This window comes from Fusarium phalaenopsidis, assembly GCF_050370095.1.
Source record: "Fusarium phalaenopsidis strain FUZ10S chromosome Unknown contig_32292, whole genome shotgun sequence".
NCBI classification, from domain to species: Eukaryota; Fungi; Ascomycota; class Sordariomycetes; order Hypocreales; family Nectriaceae; genus Fusarium; species Fusarium phalaenopsidis.
This window is the reverse complement of record NW_028145410.1, coordinates 4,056,970-4,070,355: the sequence shown is the minus strand read 5'-3', so window position 1 is coordinate 4,070,355 and position 13,386 is coordinate 4,056,970. Positions and strand designations below refer to the sequence as shown.

The 13,386-nt window shown below is 52.1% G+C and overlaps 6 protein-coding genes across 6 annotated transcripts; 3 read left to right on the top strand and 3 right to left on the bottom strand.

Annotated features, from left to right (window-relative positions):
* Window positions 1–1,631: 1,631 nt before the first annotated feature.
* Window positions 1,632–2,424, bottom strand: LRP88_05502 (acyl-CoA N-acyltransferase; the record flags this gene model as incomplete). The annotated part of the gene is made up of 2 exons (XM_083242053.1): window positions 1,632–2,041; window positions 2,103–2,424. The coding sequence occupies 2 exons, from the start codon at window positions 2,422–2,424 to the stop codon at window positions 1,632–1,634; spliced, it is 732 nt and encodes a 243-aa protein (XP_083103201.1).
* A 1,076-nt stretch (window positions 2,425–3,500) lies between these two features.
* Window positions 3,501–3,900, top strand: LRP88_05501 (dolichol-phosphate mannosyltransferase subunit 3; the record flags this gene model as incomplete). Its single annotated transcript, XM_083242052.1, has 3 exons — window positions 3,501–3,548; window positions 3,618–3,686; window positions 3,739–3,900. 3 exons carry the CDS (start codon window positions 3,501–3,503, stop codon window positions 3,898–3,900), a joined length of 279 nt encoding a protein of 92 aa, XP_083103200.1.
* Window positions 3,901–4,130: 230 nt separating this feature from the next.
* On the bottom strand, window positions 4,131–6,051 carry LRP88_05500 (uncharacterized protein; the record flags this gene model as incomplete). The annotated part of the gene is made up of 2 exons (XM_083242051.1): window positions 4,131–4,261; window positions 4,314–6,051. 2 exons carry the CDS (start codon window positions 6,049–6,051, stop codon window positions 4,131–4,133), a joined length of 1,869 nt encoding a protein of 622 aa, XP_083103199.1.
* A 1,126-nt stretch (window positions 6,052–7,177) lies between these two features.
* On the top strand, window positions 7,178–7,897 carry LRP88_05499 (oxidoreductase-like protein; the record flags this gene model as incomplete). The annotated part of the gene is made up of 1 exon (XM_083242050.1): window positions 7,178–7,897. The coding sequence occupies one exon, from the start codon at window positions 7,178–7,180 to the stop codon at window positions 7,895–7,897; it is 720 nt and encodes a 239-aa protein (XP_083103198.1).
* A 327-nt stretch (window positions 7,898–8,224) lies between these two features.
* LRP88_05498 (uncharacterized protein) lies at window positions 8,225–9,409 on the top strand (the record flags this gene model as incomplete). Its single annotated transcript, XM_083242049.1, has 1 exon — window positions 8,225–9,409. One exon carries the CDS (start codon window positions 8,225–8,227, stop codon window positions 9,407–9,409), a length of 1,185 nt encoding a protein of 394 aa, XP_083103197.1.
* Window positions 9,410–9,678: 269 nt separating this feature from the next.
* On the bottom strand, window positions 9,679–10,556 carry LRP88_05497 (phosphoribosyltransferase-like protein; the record flags this gene model as incomplete). The annotated part of the gene is made up of 3 exons (XM_083242048.1): window positions 9,679–9,840; window positions 9,888–10,313; window positions 10,524–10,556. The coding sequence occupies 3 exons, from the start codon at window positions 10,554–10,556 to the stop codon at window positions 9,679–9,681; spliced, it is 621 nt and encodes a 206-aa protein (XP_083103196.1).
* Window positions 10,557–13,386: the final 2,830 nt, after the last annotated feature.

The window sequence follows — 13,386 nt, the reverse complement described above, 5'->3', positions numbered from 1 at the left end:
GCCGTCTGCGTTGGACGTGAGGTCGAAGACTTTGTGTATGGCGACGGAGAGAATCCCTTTTTTGAGGATATCATCTTTCGAGGCACAGGGACCCTGGTGGATGCTTTTGATCCTGAATTCGATCGACCCTATGCGAATGATATTCGGTTGATGGAACTAGGAATTCTAGAAAAGACTGGCTGGTACTGGCAAAACTATACGCAAAACTCTGGTACATCTTAGAGCTACAGTCAGGTTGAGAAATCTGGGATGGTGGAGTTGAAATACACGAGTCTGCAAAGTCAACCTAATTGGGATCTCGGAGGCATGACAGCGGCCCCAGCTAGACTTGAAGCCGGTCAGTTCGTATCTTTCCTTCGTCCACCTTTAAATAGAAGAAGCCGATACATCAGCAAAACGACACATTGCTATACATGAAGGAGGAATTTCTAATTATATAACGGTGGCCGGACGCAATCGTAGTAGTCCTTGTAGACATTTGTGCAGTTCTCCCAGACATGGGGGTTGAGAAAGATGCTTTGGGGCCATGTGAGTTTCCGGTTCGGAACAGGCAAGCATGAGAGGGGACTTGCAAATCTTTGAGCGTGATGCGTTAATTGTCCGCTCCGTCGCTTGTCAACTGGTGTTGGTGAGGCAGCTTTGGCGATGACGGATGATGGCAATGTTGAGGTTCAAGGGACGTGCTCATGAGTGGAGGAAGATGCGGAGTTGCGGATATTAGGAGTCAGTTGGGAAGGAGCCGGTAACATGGCCAAATGTTGGCTCTGGTGCAAAGGCGAAGACCTCTCTAGAATTCCACTTCGTTAGACTCGTGTGAAGCACTCAGTATTGTTGACCTACTCCGCGATGAGAAAACGGGTACTTAGAATCCCACTTTCTTAGCTTTGACCTTTTTGAATCCCGCGAACGGCATCTAGCAAAGCAGTGCCACCACTTGCCAGTGAGTTCGTCGTCGGACATGATGGTCGTCGTGGAGGTGTAGGATCCAAGTCAGCCCGACGACGGTCCAGCTACGAGACAGCCCCAACAGACTTACAGATATCCCTGTCTCGCGCCGAAGCCAAATGGGCTCGTCCAGCTCCCAAGGCGTTCCCCAATGGCATTGCGCCTTCTCTTCGGCTGTGTGCTCCCCACTGCGTCGTGGTGGCTGAGTTAGATGCATGTTCAGCTTCTGCGGAGAAAACAGGCGCTTAACTGCCTCCCGGTTGCCTTCTCGCAGGGGTGCGCTTCCAGAGGCTGTCCGCCCAGCAGTGAAAGAGCGCCTCAGTGTGCAAGAGTGGCGAACAGGGCAGACAGGCGGTTGACCTACATTACGCAAGTTCAAGCCTTGATAGTCACGAAAGAGTGGGACTTTGTTTTCCTTTTTCGGTCACGTTTCTGTGTGCGTTCTCGTGGAATCACGGAACGTGACAAAAATAGCCCGGCAATGATGAACCCAGCAAGACTGCTTGAGGCTGACCATACAAGCGCATGCAGAGAGACGAGAAGAGGCGTAGTACCTATTCATAATGAAGAAGAGGGGAAGACTCAGATCGAGGATAGGCTTGAGTCAGCCCTTCTGCCCAATAGCTTTGGACTTTTTCACAGTGACTAGAATAATTGAACAACCGACTATCCAGTATTGAAACACGTCACTGTTCTGGCTGCCACCTCATGATATCCCATCCACTCTTGCCATCACTCCCTTCCATACCCGGCCTCCATCTCCAAACGCCAACTTTTTTAAAACCCAGCTTGGCATATAATCCCGATCCCGCAGGCGTCGCAGAGAGCTCGATGGGGATAACCTCCTCCTTTGCCTTGTTAATACCCCACTCAACAAGCCTCCGCGCGATGCCGTGACCCTGAAAGTCGGGGTGCACGGCAATATCCATGATGCCGTACTGAGGCAAGTTGTCGATTTTGGGGCAAAAGTAATGATTGGAGGAGGGGAGTCGACATGTACGAGCCATGATCGATGCGTTCTGAGCTGATACCAGTGGATCTATCAGGTCGGATGCGTACTGAAAAACTTCAGAACCAAAGATGAAAGTTTCTATCCCTGACTCACTGCATCAGCCATGTTCAGAAGTAGTAGTGTCAGAAACAGCACTAGGACTCACTCGATAGTAAAGCATTCTTCTCAACATCCTTGTCCTTTTCACCCTCCTCCTCGCCATCTTCGCGAAACCAGATGCAAAAGCCAACAATACCAGGCTTTCCACTCCAGCCTTCATCTCCCTCTTCGAGTACAGCAACAATTACCGTTGCGGTCGGGTCATTCATGCCATGGCGAACAATGCTCTCTTTCGTTTTGAGATATCGCTGAGGGTGCTTCACACGACCAGGGAACATAAAGGCATCCTGCTCATCATCGATGTATGCCGCTGCTGCAATGGCCCCCACAGCAGGTATATCTTCCTTTGTAGCGGTGCGAATGAGCATTGTTGAGGAGTTACTAGAGTCGTGGCCATGAATTGAGCTGAAGAGGGCCGGATAGTTCTTAAGTACCTATTTCTAACCAAGGTATAGGAGCAGTTTCTCAGCTCTCTGAGTCACTGACAGAAGTCGTGAGCTAATTACACGAGTGCATTGACTTGTCTTTCAAAGGTGAGTCACATCTCTTCCCTATTGCCTAATTCAGTTATAACCACTGCTCGTATAATCCTAGCAGTTGTGGATTAGGTTTAACTGAGATTGTAATTTTCTCGCCATCCTGGGGCGCAGACAATCCACACATTGTTGGCCACTTAACTGCTTTACAGTTCGGGGTTAATACAAGGTCAGGACCCTAGTGCTTGGCGTTGCCAATTAAACACACGCAAGTCAAGCTGGAGTCATCGAAACTGCCAATAGATAGCTATGACAACTCCCGAGTGGGCATCAGCCTGTGAACATTCCCAATTAACTTTGTTTCCCCTGGGCACACGATGAGTTCGAGGCTTGATATCTAACAGTAATTTGAACAAGGGGTCAGTCTCGGACCAAGTAATACTTCTGACTACAATATCATGAATATAGCTACGTAGATACGAGGCTTAATTCATGTGCATGCCTTCCCAAGTTCCGCAAAAAATCAGTTAACAGAAGCTTGGGGGTGAATCGAAGACACGCCGGGTGAAAGTAGAACATCAGTCACGTGACTCCCGCTTGGGGAATTTTGTCCAGCACCAACTTTTGAAGCGCCGCACCGGGGGGGCCAGTGAGAAACAGTCAATAGTTCAGCATGCTTTGAAGCGACACGTTGAGGATACACGTATCCATCTGTGTTGTGATGTAACCAGTTGACCTGGGTGGAATGAAGCCATCGTGAACTCGACAAAAGTCCAAAGCTGCTTACCTAACCCACCCCACCTTAGTCATCCGAAATTTCCCACCCAACGCGCCAAACCCCTGACAACTTACACGTCTCCTCAAGATTTGGATAATCGACATCATCGCATTTATCGTCGACCGCCCACCTTCCGCTCCTTCTTTCGCTTCTCAACTCTCGTTCACGCTTCCACAGCAAAACCGCAACAATGACCCGCGCTCAGCAGACCATCTCCCTCGCCCTCCTCGTCTCCTCCGTACGCAAAAACAAACCCCTTTACCCCTCGATACGACAAACATCTATGCTAACCCGTTGGCGCAAACAGCTCTATCTCGCCCTCTTTCTCGAACTCATCCCTCTCCCTCCTCTGATCCAGGAGCAGATTGTCCCCGTCGTACGTTTCCACCCTCGAACCTCCCTCTCTCCCGATCTAACGCGCATAATAGCTCCCCTTCTGGGCCCTCGTCTCCTTCGGCGCATTCCTCCTCTTCCGCCTCGGCTGGGGCATCCTCACCTTCAACGACGTGCCGGAAGCCCACAAGGAGCTCATGGCCGAGATTGACCAGGCCAAGACCGAATTGCGAAAGATGGGCGTCACTGTCGACTAAGCTGCTTTTCGCGGGCGTTGCGTTGCGTTGCGCTCCAGACTTCTTTAATGGATAGAGGGAAAAGGGGGTACGATACAGTGGCACACGAGGCCATCGCCGTGGCCAAAATACAAATTAATTACGATATTCTGGTATCTTTTTCGTCTACTCGTGTGCGACCCGCGCAGTAACAACTCATCTTGCTCTACAGTCGTTCGTGGTGGAATTCCATGTTGGCCTCTTAACCTCTATCATGATTGTTCGCCCGCAACCAAAGCCACAATTGTCCGTATAGCCGTTTCCGGCTTCTCTCCGCCATGAACAAGCTCGCCGAAAAGCTTGGGGATCTTTCCAAGAGACCCTCGCTCATCCATTTGGTGCCCTGTCATATCATGTCAGTTAAAGGCCAATAGGTGATAATCGCATGCACTCACATTTCCCTGGAACGCCCGTCAAAACCGCAAGCTTGCTTTCGGCCTCTCCCGTCCAGTCAAACTCAGTCTTCCATTCCAACCGTACCACTACGCTCGAGTCCTCAGTGTCGTTCTGGGGTATTGAGATGTCAAAGTATTGCTGGCCCATGTAGCGGATAAGGTCTGCTTTGTTGACCGACTCCACATGTGCAAATCCAAACTCCTCATCTTCTTCGTCACTCTTTCTCCGTCTTGACTTGCGTGCGCGCATCTGGCTCGTAGACTCCGACACGCCATCCTTAGAGCCAAGGCTGTTTTCCAGTTGGCACCAGAGCTCTGCTCTGTCCACGGCAACACGGAGCCATTCACCCATGGCCCAAGACAAGATACCGACGTTCTGTTGCATAGATCGATTGCAGCCGCCGGTGCAAATCTTTTCGACAAAAGGACCCAGTTCGGGCTTCGAGGCTGGCTCAATTGCTGTCATGTTGAGGTCCAGGATGGTCAAGTCAGTTGCGCTAACAACCATGTCCATCCGCGCCGTGAAAACCCCAGGAATCTCGCGAGATCGAAAGGTGATGGAATGAAGCTGCTTGAGGGGTTGGCCTGCTTCCACGGGCATGAGAGCGATGTTTGATGATATTGAGAACGGAGTGAACAGCTCAAGATAAGGCAACTCCTCTTCCGCTGTCAGGGTGACAGGGTGGTGCGACTTGATCTCAGCCTGCTTGTCCTCAATAGGCGCCGAGGGTGTAGGAGCAATAGCTTTACCGAAAGGTAGGAGAGCAGTAGGGTTTAATGCCGCCCGGACGAGTAGTTGAGACACTGGGTGGTCCTTGTCGGCTTCCGAAAGATGCTGGCGCTGAATAAGATCGATAACTGCTTCCTGGTTCGAAGGTGCTAGCACTCGACCAGATTGTTGCATCACTCGAATCCGCTCATTCTCCTTTTGCGCAGTCTCTAAATCCTTCTTGAGTTTTTCCATCTCGTCCAGAAGAGCATCCCTCTCTGCCTTTTTAGCCGAATCCGGATCGAATGCTTTGGGCTTCCTGGCTTCCGGTACATTCGTCTCAACGGGGGGCCTGTGTTCTGTGATTCTAGCAGATGCTCCAGCTCGCTGGAAGCTCTTTCTTGGCTTGTCCAGAAGTCGTGATGGTGGTTTTGCCAGAGGCGAATCTCTGGGCTGAGATAACTCCCGGAATCGAATTGGACTGTTGCGAAAACTTTTTCGCAGGGCAGCATCGCGAGCTGATGGTGGAAGTTTTGGTACTGGCTGTGACGCGGATGGAGCCGCCTCTTGAGAATCAGGTTGAACCATTGATGGCAGCTCGGGTTGGGGCATTGAAGCTGGAATGGGCTCGGGCGAGGAAGATGCCTGCTCAAGGACCCGACTGGGAGAGTCATCCTCGGGTGAAGGAGAGGGAGAGGCTTGGTCGAGAAATTGGCTTGGGGAATCGTTCTCAGACCCGGTCTCAGGCAAAGGACCAGGCGGGGATTCGGACGGTGAGTGGGATTCAACAGGAGGCGGACTCTCGGGTTCTGTTGGTGCTTCTGGCGCCGGAGGTTCTTCAGGCGAGCGAGGAGTCCCAGCCTCAGGTTCAGAAAAAGGACCATCGGTCGATGGAAACTCAGGCTCAGGCATTGAAGCTGGAGGCTGGGGTGGCGAAGAAGCCTCAATCGACGGCAACTCGGGCTCGGGCATAGAAGCTGGGGGCTCATCGGCCGGCATGATTCCAGCAGGCGGTGACCGCCGCAGCATCTTGCCGCGGAAAGGGTTAAAGTCCTCGTCTTCAGGCCTGGGCGCGGGTGCCGGACGCGGTTTCAGCCTCGAAGGAGTTCGCCGAGCAGGACCACCCAAACTACCTCCAACACGCCGCAGCGATCTCCCCGAACCCGGCGTCGCCTCATTAGGACGCGTTGGTGTCGGCACATCGCTCACAAGCCGACTCCCGGCCAAGCGCGCTGCTAGAACCTCTGAGGGACTCTGCTCAACTCCGAAGTCCAAGGAAGGTAATGTCGGATTTGGCACTTTTTGTGGTGATCTGGACCTTCTCCTCTCCAAGACTTCTGGATTGTGACGCGCAAGACTCGCTTTTGTCGGTGATGCATAAGATGGGCGTCTCCGCCGCGGTGACGCGGGTTCAGGAGATGGCGGAGTTCCCCCAATTTCGAGTGAAGTGCGAGGCGATGTACGCCTCCGCTTTGGCGCAGACTCCTCCATGACGAAAAATTGATGATTTTGTCGTGAGCGCCTTAAACAATATTCATGTCCGTGTTAGTATCCCTCAGTCCTGTCGATATTCGGTCTTGTCGCATTGGCCGTTGTTTACTTGGCCCTGTCGCGTTCTAGTGGGTTTCACCGCCTGCCGAAAAGGGTAGCCTGTGTTCACTGAACCGAAACCAGATGTGAAAGACTAGACAGAAAATGCACTCGCAATTTGTGACGAAGAGAGAAAAAACGCCTTGTTTCGTCGATTGAAGTCACCAGCCGCGTCTCGTGAAGCTGTTAATTCCAGACTCTGTCCATCACAAGCCAACGCGAAAGCATGTGACGTGTATCACGTGCTGATAGTCAGGCACAGCTGACATAAACATTCTCCAATCGCGGAGAAGCGGGAGCGCCGTCCAAATCTTGCATCCGACCACCCCCTGTCCCCTAATGCGCACACCCCGGCCGATGACGTCCGAGGCAAAAATGACGGATTTCCGAGACTTCAACACCAAGTTTCCCCCGGTCCCCCCCGTTGAGCCGCAATTACAAACCAAACCAAAACTTTTTTTGCCATTCCTCTACAATTTCAATCTTGCACCTCGCGCTTCTTTCGCTGTTCAACTTCAAGTATCGCCGAAATCATAGAACGTTGAGCTCTTCCCCTCCTTCAGCCATGTCGATTCCCGCCCGGTTAGCGCCGAGGTTACGCCCTCTCTTCTCCGCGACGACATCACGAACGTTCGCAAGTACAGTACCGAGACAGACCGCAGAAGAATGGCCGCAGCGATCCCCGCTAGGCCCATACTACGAGCAAATACTCAACACCCCCTCTTCGATACCCCAAGAGAAGCCAGAAGAACCGCCAAACACCGCAGATCCCGAGGTCCTCCCGCCCAAGAAGCAACCAGCCGACTCAACAACAGCAACGGCAGCTCAGCCGCAGACGCCAGAGGAGCGCGTCAAGATCATATTTGGCTCTCGGCTGCTTGGACCCATCGAGCAGGCCGACCGCCTCGCCGCGCGAAAGGCGCAATCGACATTGATAGCCGGCGTCCTCGTGCCCCCAAAGCCAGAGGAGCCAGACAACTGCTGCATGAGCGGCTGCGTCAACTGCGTATGGGACCGCTTCCGCGACGAGATGGAGGAGTGGTCACTCAAGAACAACGAGGCGCAGGCGGCTCTGCAAAAGGTTGAGGGGTCGATGGACTCGGACGGTGGTGGGTCAGAGAGCAACTGGACCACACCGGCGCCAGCCGTCGGCGACACCAAGATCGCAAAGGACTTTTGGGACGAGGGGCTGTACGAGAGTGTGCCGGTTGGCATCAGGGAGTTTATGAAGCAGGAGAAGCGACTCAAGGAGAGACATGCTAGAGAGGGTACGGTGGGTGGTTAGAGCAAAAAGGTGTGCGTATCAACGAAAGAGTATATACCCTGTCATGGCTTTTTAAGTACCGAGTGGTTACATTCAATAGAGTTGACGATTAGACGAAATAGAATCATGGAAAGTCTTGGATATTGTCATTTACTGTCTCTCAACGTCACTACGCAGTGAAACTTTATGAGCACAATGTGCCCTTCTTCTCATCACCACCTTGCTCTTCCCCCCTCAAACAATCCCAGAGCTCCTTTGCCGTACGGTTCACCAAAGCACTGTACAAAAGGGGACCTGTCTCAACACTGTCTCTTCGCCCCTACATCCAGATTCAACTCTCAAGTCATCATGACAATCTTTCCCTGGAGACGACAGCAGAAGACAAAAGAGCTCCAGAAATACGCCCTCGGGAAACGCGGCGACACATACTACATCAGCACCAAACCCGCCGAACCTGTCCACCGCTCCGAGATTTGTATCCTCGGGGAAGCGGAGCGCAGCAATTTCACCAACAAACCCAGCCGCGCCGTGAGCCGGACTCCCGAGTCCGAATCAGAAGAAACAGAGCATACGCTCTCATCCTTTTGGGTCACGTACCGGCCGACCGTCCATCCAAGCCAGACAAAGATCAAATACAAGACTTATACCGTCAGTTTATACGAAAACTCGCGGTTCCTGAAAGCCGAGGTCCGGAATCATGTGAAAGTGTACACGGCTGTCCAAGCACTCTGGCTTCAGTTCAAAGCAGCAGGGTGGACCAGGTGCCCCCGTATCGGGGTCCCGAGGCCTGCCGGAAGGATCTTTGCCCGAGGCCGTGCTGGCATCACCGACGTCCCGATAGGGCTCATGACACGGACTATTCCGGCCCTGAATCCTCAACATTGCATGCCCCTGGTTAAGGCTTTCCTGGATCTCACGATCAGGAGGAGGGTCATGAACGATCCCTGGATATCAGAGGTGAGACTCCGGGTCCGGATGGGTGAAATGTCTCCGCCCGACGACCACCTGAATCCACAACTCCTGTTCCGCCCTGTTTACTTCAACCAGCTACGGCTCGAAGCAGGTAAACGGGCCGTCTTGCGCTGGGCAGTGGGCATGGGTGTGATGCTGGCCACCTTTCACTGGAGCTGTGGTCTTGACGGCGAGGGTGTCAACTTTGTTCTCGGCTGTTGGAAGAATTCCAAACCGTGCTTGTGGGTGACCGATTTCGGTGATTGCAGGCCCATGAAACCCGAGGGATGGAAATCACGGCGGTGTTTGGGTGCCATCATGGATAACCCGACATGGCCACGGCCTGCTTTCGCCCCCAACTTCATCCCTGACGGAGATCCTAACGGGGCCATGGGCATCGGGCGGGCGTGGAAAAACTTTGTAGAGGGCTACAAACAGGCGGGTCGGATAATCTTATATAAACAAAACAGGTTATCCGAGATTGAAAGCCCACGTCGCTTTGTTGACAAGCTTGAATCGGCGTGGAGGAGGCGACAGGGTGGCAGCGACGTTGAGAGCTTGTCTGGGTCAAGCAACTCATGAACGAGCAGGTCAGCGAAGCATGTTGCTTGGCGGCAGTGGTCGAGAACCTAAAAAGTGAGTAGGCGTTGGTGAGCTAATGTCATGGATTAGTTGGCGTTTGGTGTCCGAGTCTATACTCAAACAGACAGGAGTCAAAGGGTCAATGGACAAAAAGATGATGATCTAGTTCTTTTGGATTGTTACTCCATAATGCATTCATCATGATCAATCAATGCGCGTAAAGTGACGTGCCCATATTCCCAACTCCGAAATCTCACATAAAAAGCCGCTTAGTTAGACTTGGGCTGCTGGCCAGCGAGCCTGTCGTGCTCGTCAATGTCTATCGCCTCCCAGGGGTAGTTGATCCAGACGTCGCCGACGGTCGAGGCAGCCGAGTAACGCTTGGCAAGCATGTCGTCGGGGAGCTTGCCCTTCTTGACCTTGTCCTTGTTCTACACCTTGTTAGTATAAATCGTGAGTCGTTCGGGTTGACACATACGTGGAGCACAAAGATGCTGAACTCGGTCTTGGGGGCAGGAGCGCCGGCGCCCATGCGCTGACGGGCAATCTCGACATCCTTCTCAAGCTCCTTGACGGCGTACTCGAGAGTCGTCCGGGTGTCGTCAACCTCGTCAACGATGAGGATTCGCTTGCCGACAAGGTTCTCCATCTCGCCCAGGGCAGTAAGGTCGAGCCACTGGGTCCGGGTAACCTTAGTACCGGGAGCCTCAACCTCGTCGTTACCGAGCGACTCGTAGAGAGACAGGCCGATAGCCTGGATGGGGATGTTGGGAGAACCAGGCTTCTTGAGGAAGGATCGGAGGATTCGAGCAGGGACGTAGCCACCACCGCCGATGGCGATCATGAGCTGGGGCTCAAAATCCGCGAGGATCTTGTCGGCCGACTGCTGGCACATCTTGTGCACCTAGAATCACAAGCCATGTTAGCGGAGCTTCCCTAACGACGTCTCTAGACGATGAATCAAGCCAAGAACTTGACAGCCAGCAATGTCTCACTCGACTGCAGTTCATATCTCTTGCACTCATGCTCGTCAAAACCACGTCGCTGGTCGAGCGCGTTCGAGGCGCATCACCGCCCTCATCATCAAGGCGGGGTGGCGGGGTAATTTTCTTACATCGTTGTACGTGACGTAGAGCTTCTCAACCATTTTGGCGGTCTTTTCCAGGGTATCACAGCGTCGCAGAGGGTAAAGAAGCGAGGAGATGAGGAGGAACGAGTTTGGCGACGGGGGAGAGAAATTTGAGGCCCAAGAAAAGAAAGAAAAGAAGTGGAAAAAGGGCCGAGGCCAAAAAACTGCAACTGGGGATCTTCAATCACAATTTTTTTTTTCTCTCACAGGCACAGGCAGGCAGGCTCCTTCCTTCTTTCCCTGTTCCTTGGCTCTTGCACTCTTTCGGACATGGAGCTCTCCGCGATTTGCTCGCGCCCGAGGCGGGGGATCCACTAATCACCGTCGGAAGCCGCCGACGCAGGGATTGTTTCAGCGGGCGGAACGCGCTGTAACGTTGGGTCTTTCAGCACTCCAACGCCGACCTTTCCGTCAAATCACCGGCTCAAGAATTGTCATGACAGCTTCATTTTTTTTTTTTTTTTACGGAGGATTATATTAGTCTACGTAACTGACTCAACCCTGTCAAGCCTTCTCCTCCGCCTCAATTAATGTCTTTAGCCTTTCTCATTACCGTTCAAACCTCTTCGCCTCCTGCCAAGACGGCTCCGCCTCCGGCAATTCCACTATCCGTGATACCTGCCATCCGCTCTTGATCTCTTGACCCCCCACTCCGCAATTTGATCGCTGAAGTGAACATCTTCTGTCCCACTTGCGATGCTTTTGTCAAACTTCTTTACCACCACAGCTGGGTTTCCTTTCACGTAATGGTACGGTGGCACACTCTCGGTCACCACGCTCCCGTCGCCAACCTTGCTGTGATGGCCGATCTCAATCCCGGGCCTAAATGCCTGATTAACCATGAGCCTGTGAATATGACAGGATAGGGACTCACAGTATGACGACGTCATATCCAATCCAAGAGCAGCCACCGATTATCACCTTACGGCCAACAGTCAATGGCTTACCATCCTTGTCGTTGACGCCTTAGGAGCGTTCTGCCACGATAATGGTCAAGCCTGGATTTATCCACGAATGCTCACCAAACCTGACCTCTGAAAACGGCGTGTATATGATTATGCAGTTTCTGAGCATGTTTGAAAAGTTCCAAACATTAATTCGGAACCCGTAGTCAACGTGAACAGGACCTTCGATGAGCGGCCTGTCAATGGCAGGCTTGTCTTCGCCTTTGCTCATCTCCCTGAAGAAGGGGTAATTGAGCTGATTAGCCAATGTCTTCAACTTAATATTCCTGCACTTACTGCTTAAAGATGGCCACTTTCGCGACTCCTAGATCGTTCAAGATGAGGAGGTCACGGAAAGCAGCCGGACATCTGTTTCTAGCCTCTTTAACCTGTGCGTTGTTCGCCTGGTCAAACGCACCTTCAAGGCCCGCTGAACTGCCCACGGCAATGGGGATGTCTCCAGGGTTCACTTTTGTAGGCATGATTGAGACCTTGTTGTCTTCACTGAGATTTGGCAAGGCACTAAGCTATTGGACAGAGCTTCTAATATGCCCAGATGAGTATGAGCCTCGTGGAGGATCTCACGTCTGATTGGTGGTAGATGGACAAGGACGGCTGTTGTTCATTGCTCCATCGACCAAGATTTATTGACAGTAAGTGCTTGAGGGTTAGAATTTGTCTCACTAATGCTAGATTAGTAGGGCTGAGAATAAGAACTACTCAAAACTCGGCTGTGAGAGACTGCCAGTTGCAGTTCAGCTACGTATCATACCCGTTGCTTCTCTCTGATCATGCTAGGTATCGTGAATCTATCGTGACACAACACTTCACCGCCCAGCTCCTCGTGATTTACAATGCTCCCATACAGTCCTATAAATAGTCCATAGAAGCTAGTAACTATTATCAGCACCCCAAATTTATTCGCATCGAACAATGCCTCCCAACTTCTAGCCTAGTGTCAGACTGCTACCCTATGTCTACTCACCCAAAACTAGCTGCTATGTTTTCACAACTTGACAACTTTGCGCCAAATACAATGTCTCGTTTTCTTGCAGTTCATTGCGCATGTCTTAGACTCTATTTCCTGCGGTCATGCATTTACTTTTGGCCCCTGTTGCCGTCCAATCAACTAATCCTCGGTACGACAACGCACAGCAGTTCCATGACTCCTCAGCATAGCCTTGTCCAACTCCCCTAATAGGTCATATACCACGACCCGGCATGGTAGTTGTTAGTAAGATTTTCAGTCATTTACAAAAGTTCTTTCACCCTCATGTTCCATCACATCATGGTTCAGCGAGAAACTCTACAGGCACAATCTTGATGACACCGCTATTTGTGACTGTATTTTGCTTGAAAGACCCAACTGGATGTGGATGTGTGTCGTTCTCGACTTACAACCTCATCCAACCACAGTCAAGGCAGATTGATAGGCGGTCTCATCAACCACCCAACATGCAAGTGAAACAAGACAAGGCATCGAATCATTCTCAAATTAGAACCCCACGTGTACATGCGCGTACACTCCCCGAGGTAGGGCTGAGTGAAGGGCATGTCTTGAGGCTCAATCAGTCCCGACCCCATCTTTCCGGCTGTGAGTTGCATTTGTTGATTCCAATGTCCCAGGGTGCAGCCTGCAGGGGGTGCACGTGACACTGGTGTGGCGGCTTGCCTCGTAAGTGGGCAGCCTGCACCGCCTTGCAGTCCGCCATCCGTTCTGCCTTGGGGTACGTACCACTTCTTGGCTCTATCGCCTTCAACACCACCGAGATTAACGCCAATCATTAGTTCCTCATGTCTTGGCTCCTACCTATACGATCCATCGAATCGGACCTTTTGGGATCTTTGCGACAAAGGAGGCGATATAGACATTTATCCTGTTGCCTTCAAGGCAGACACGTTTC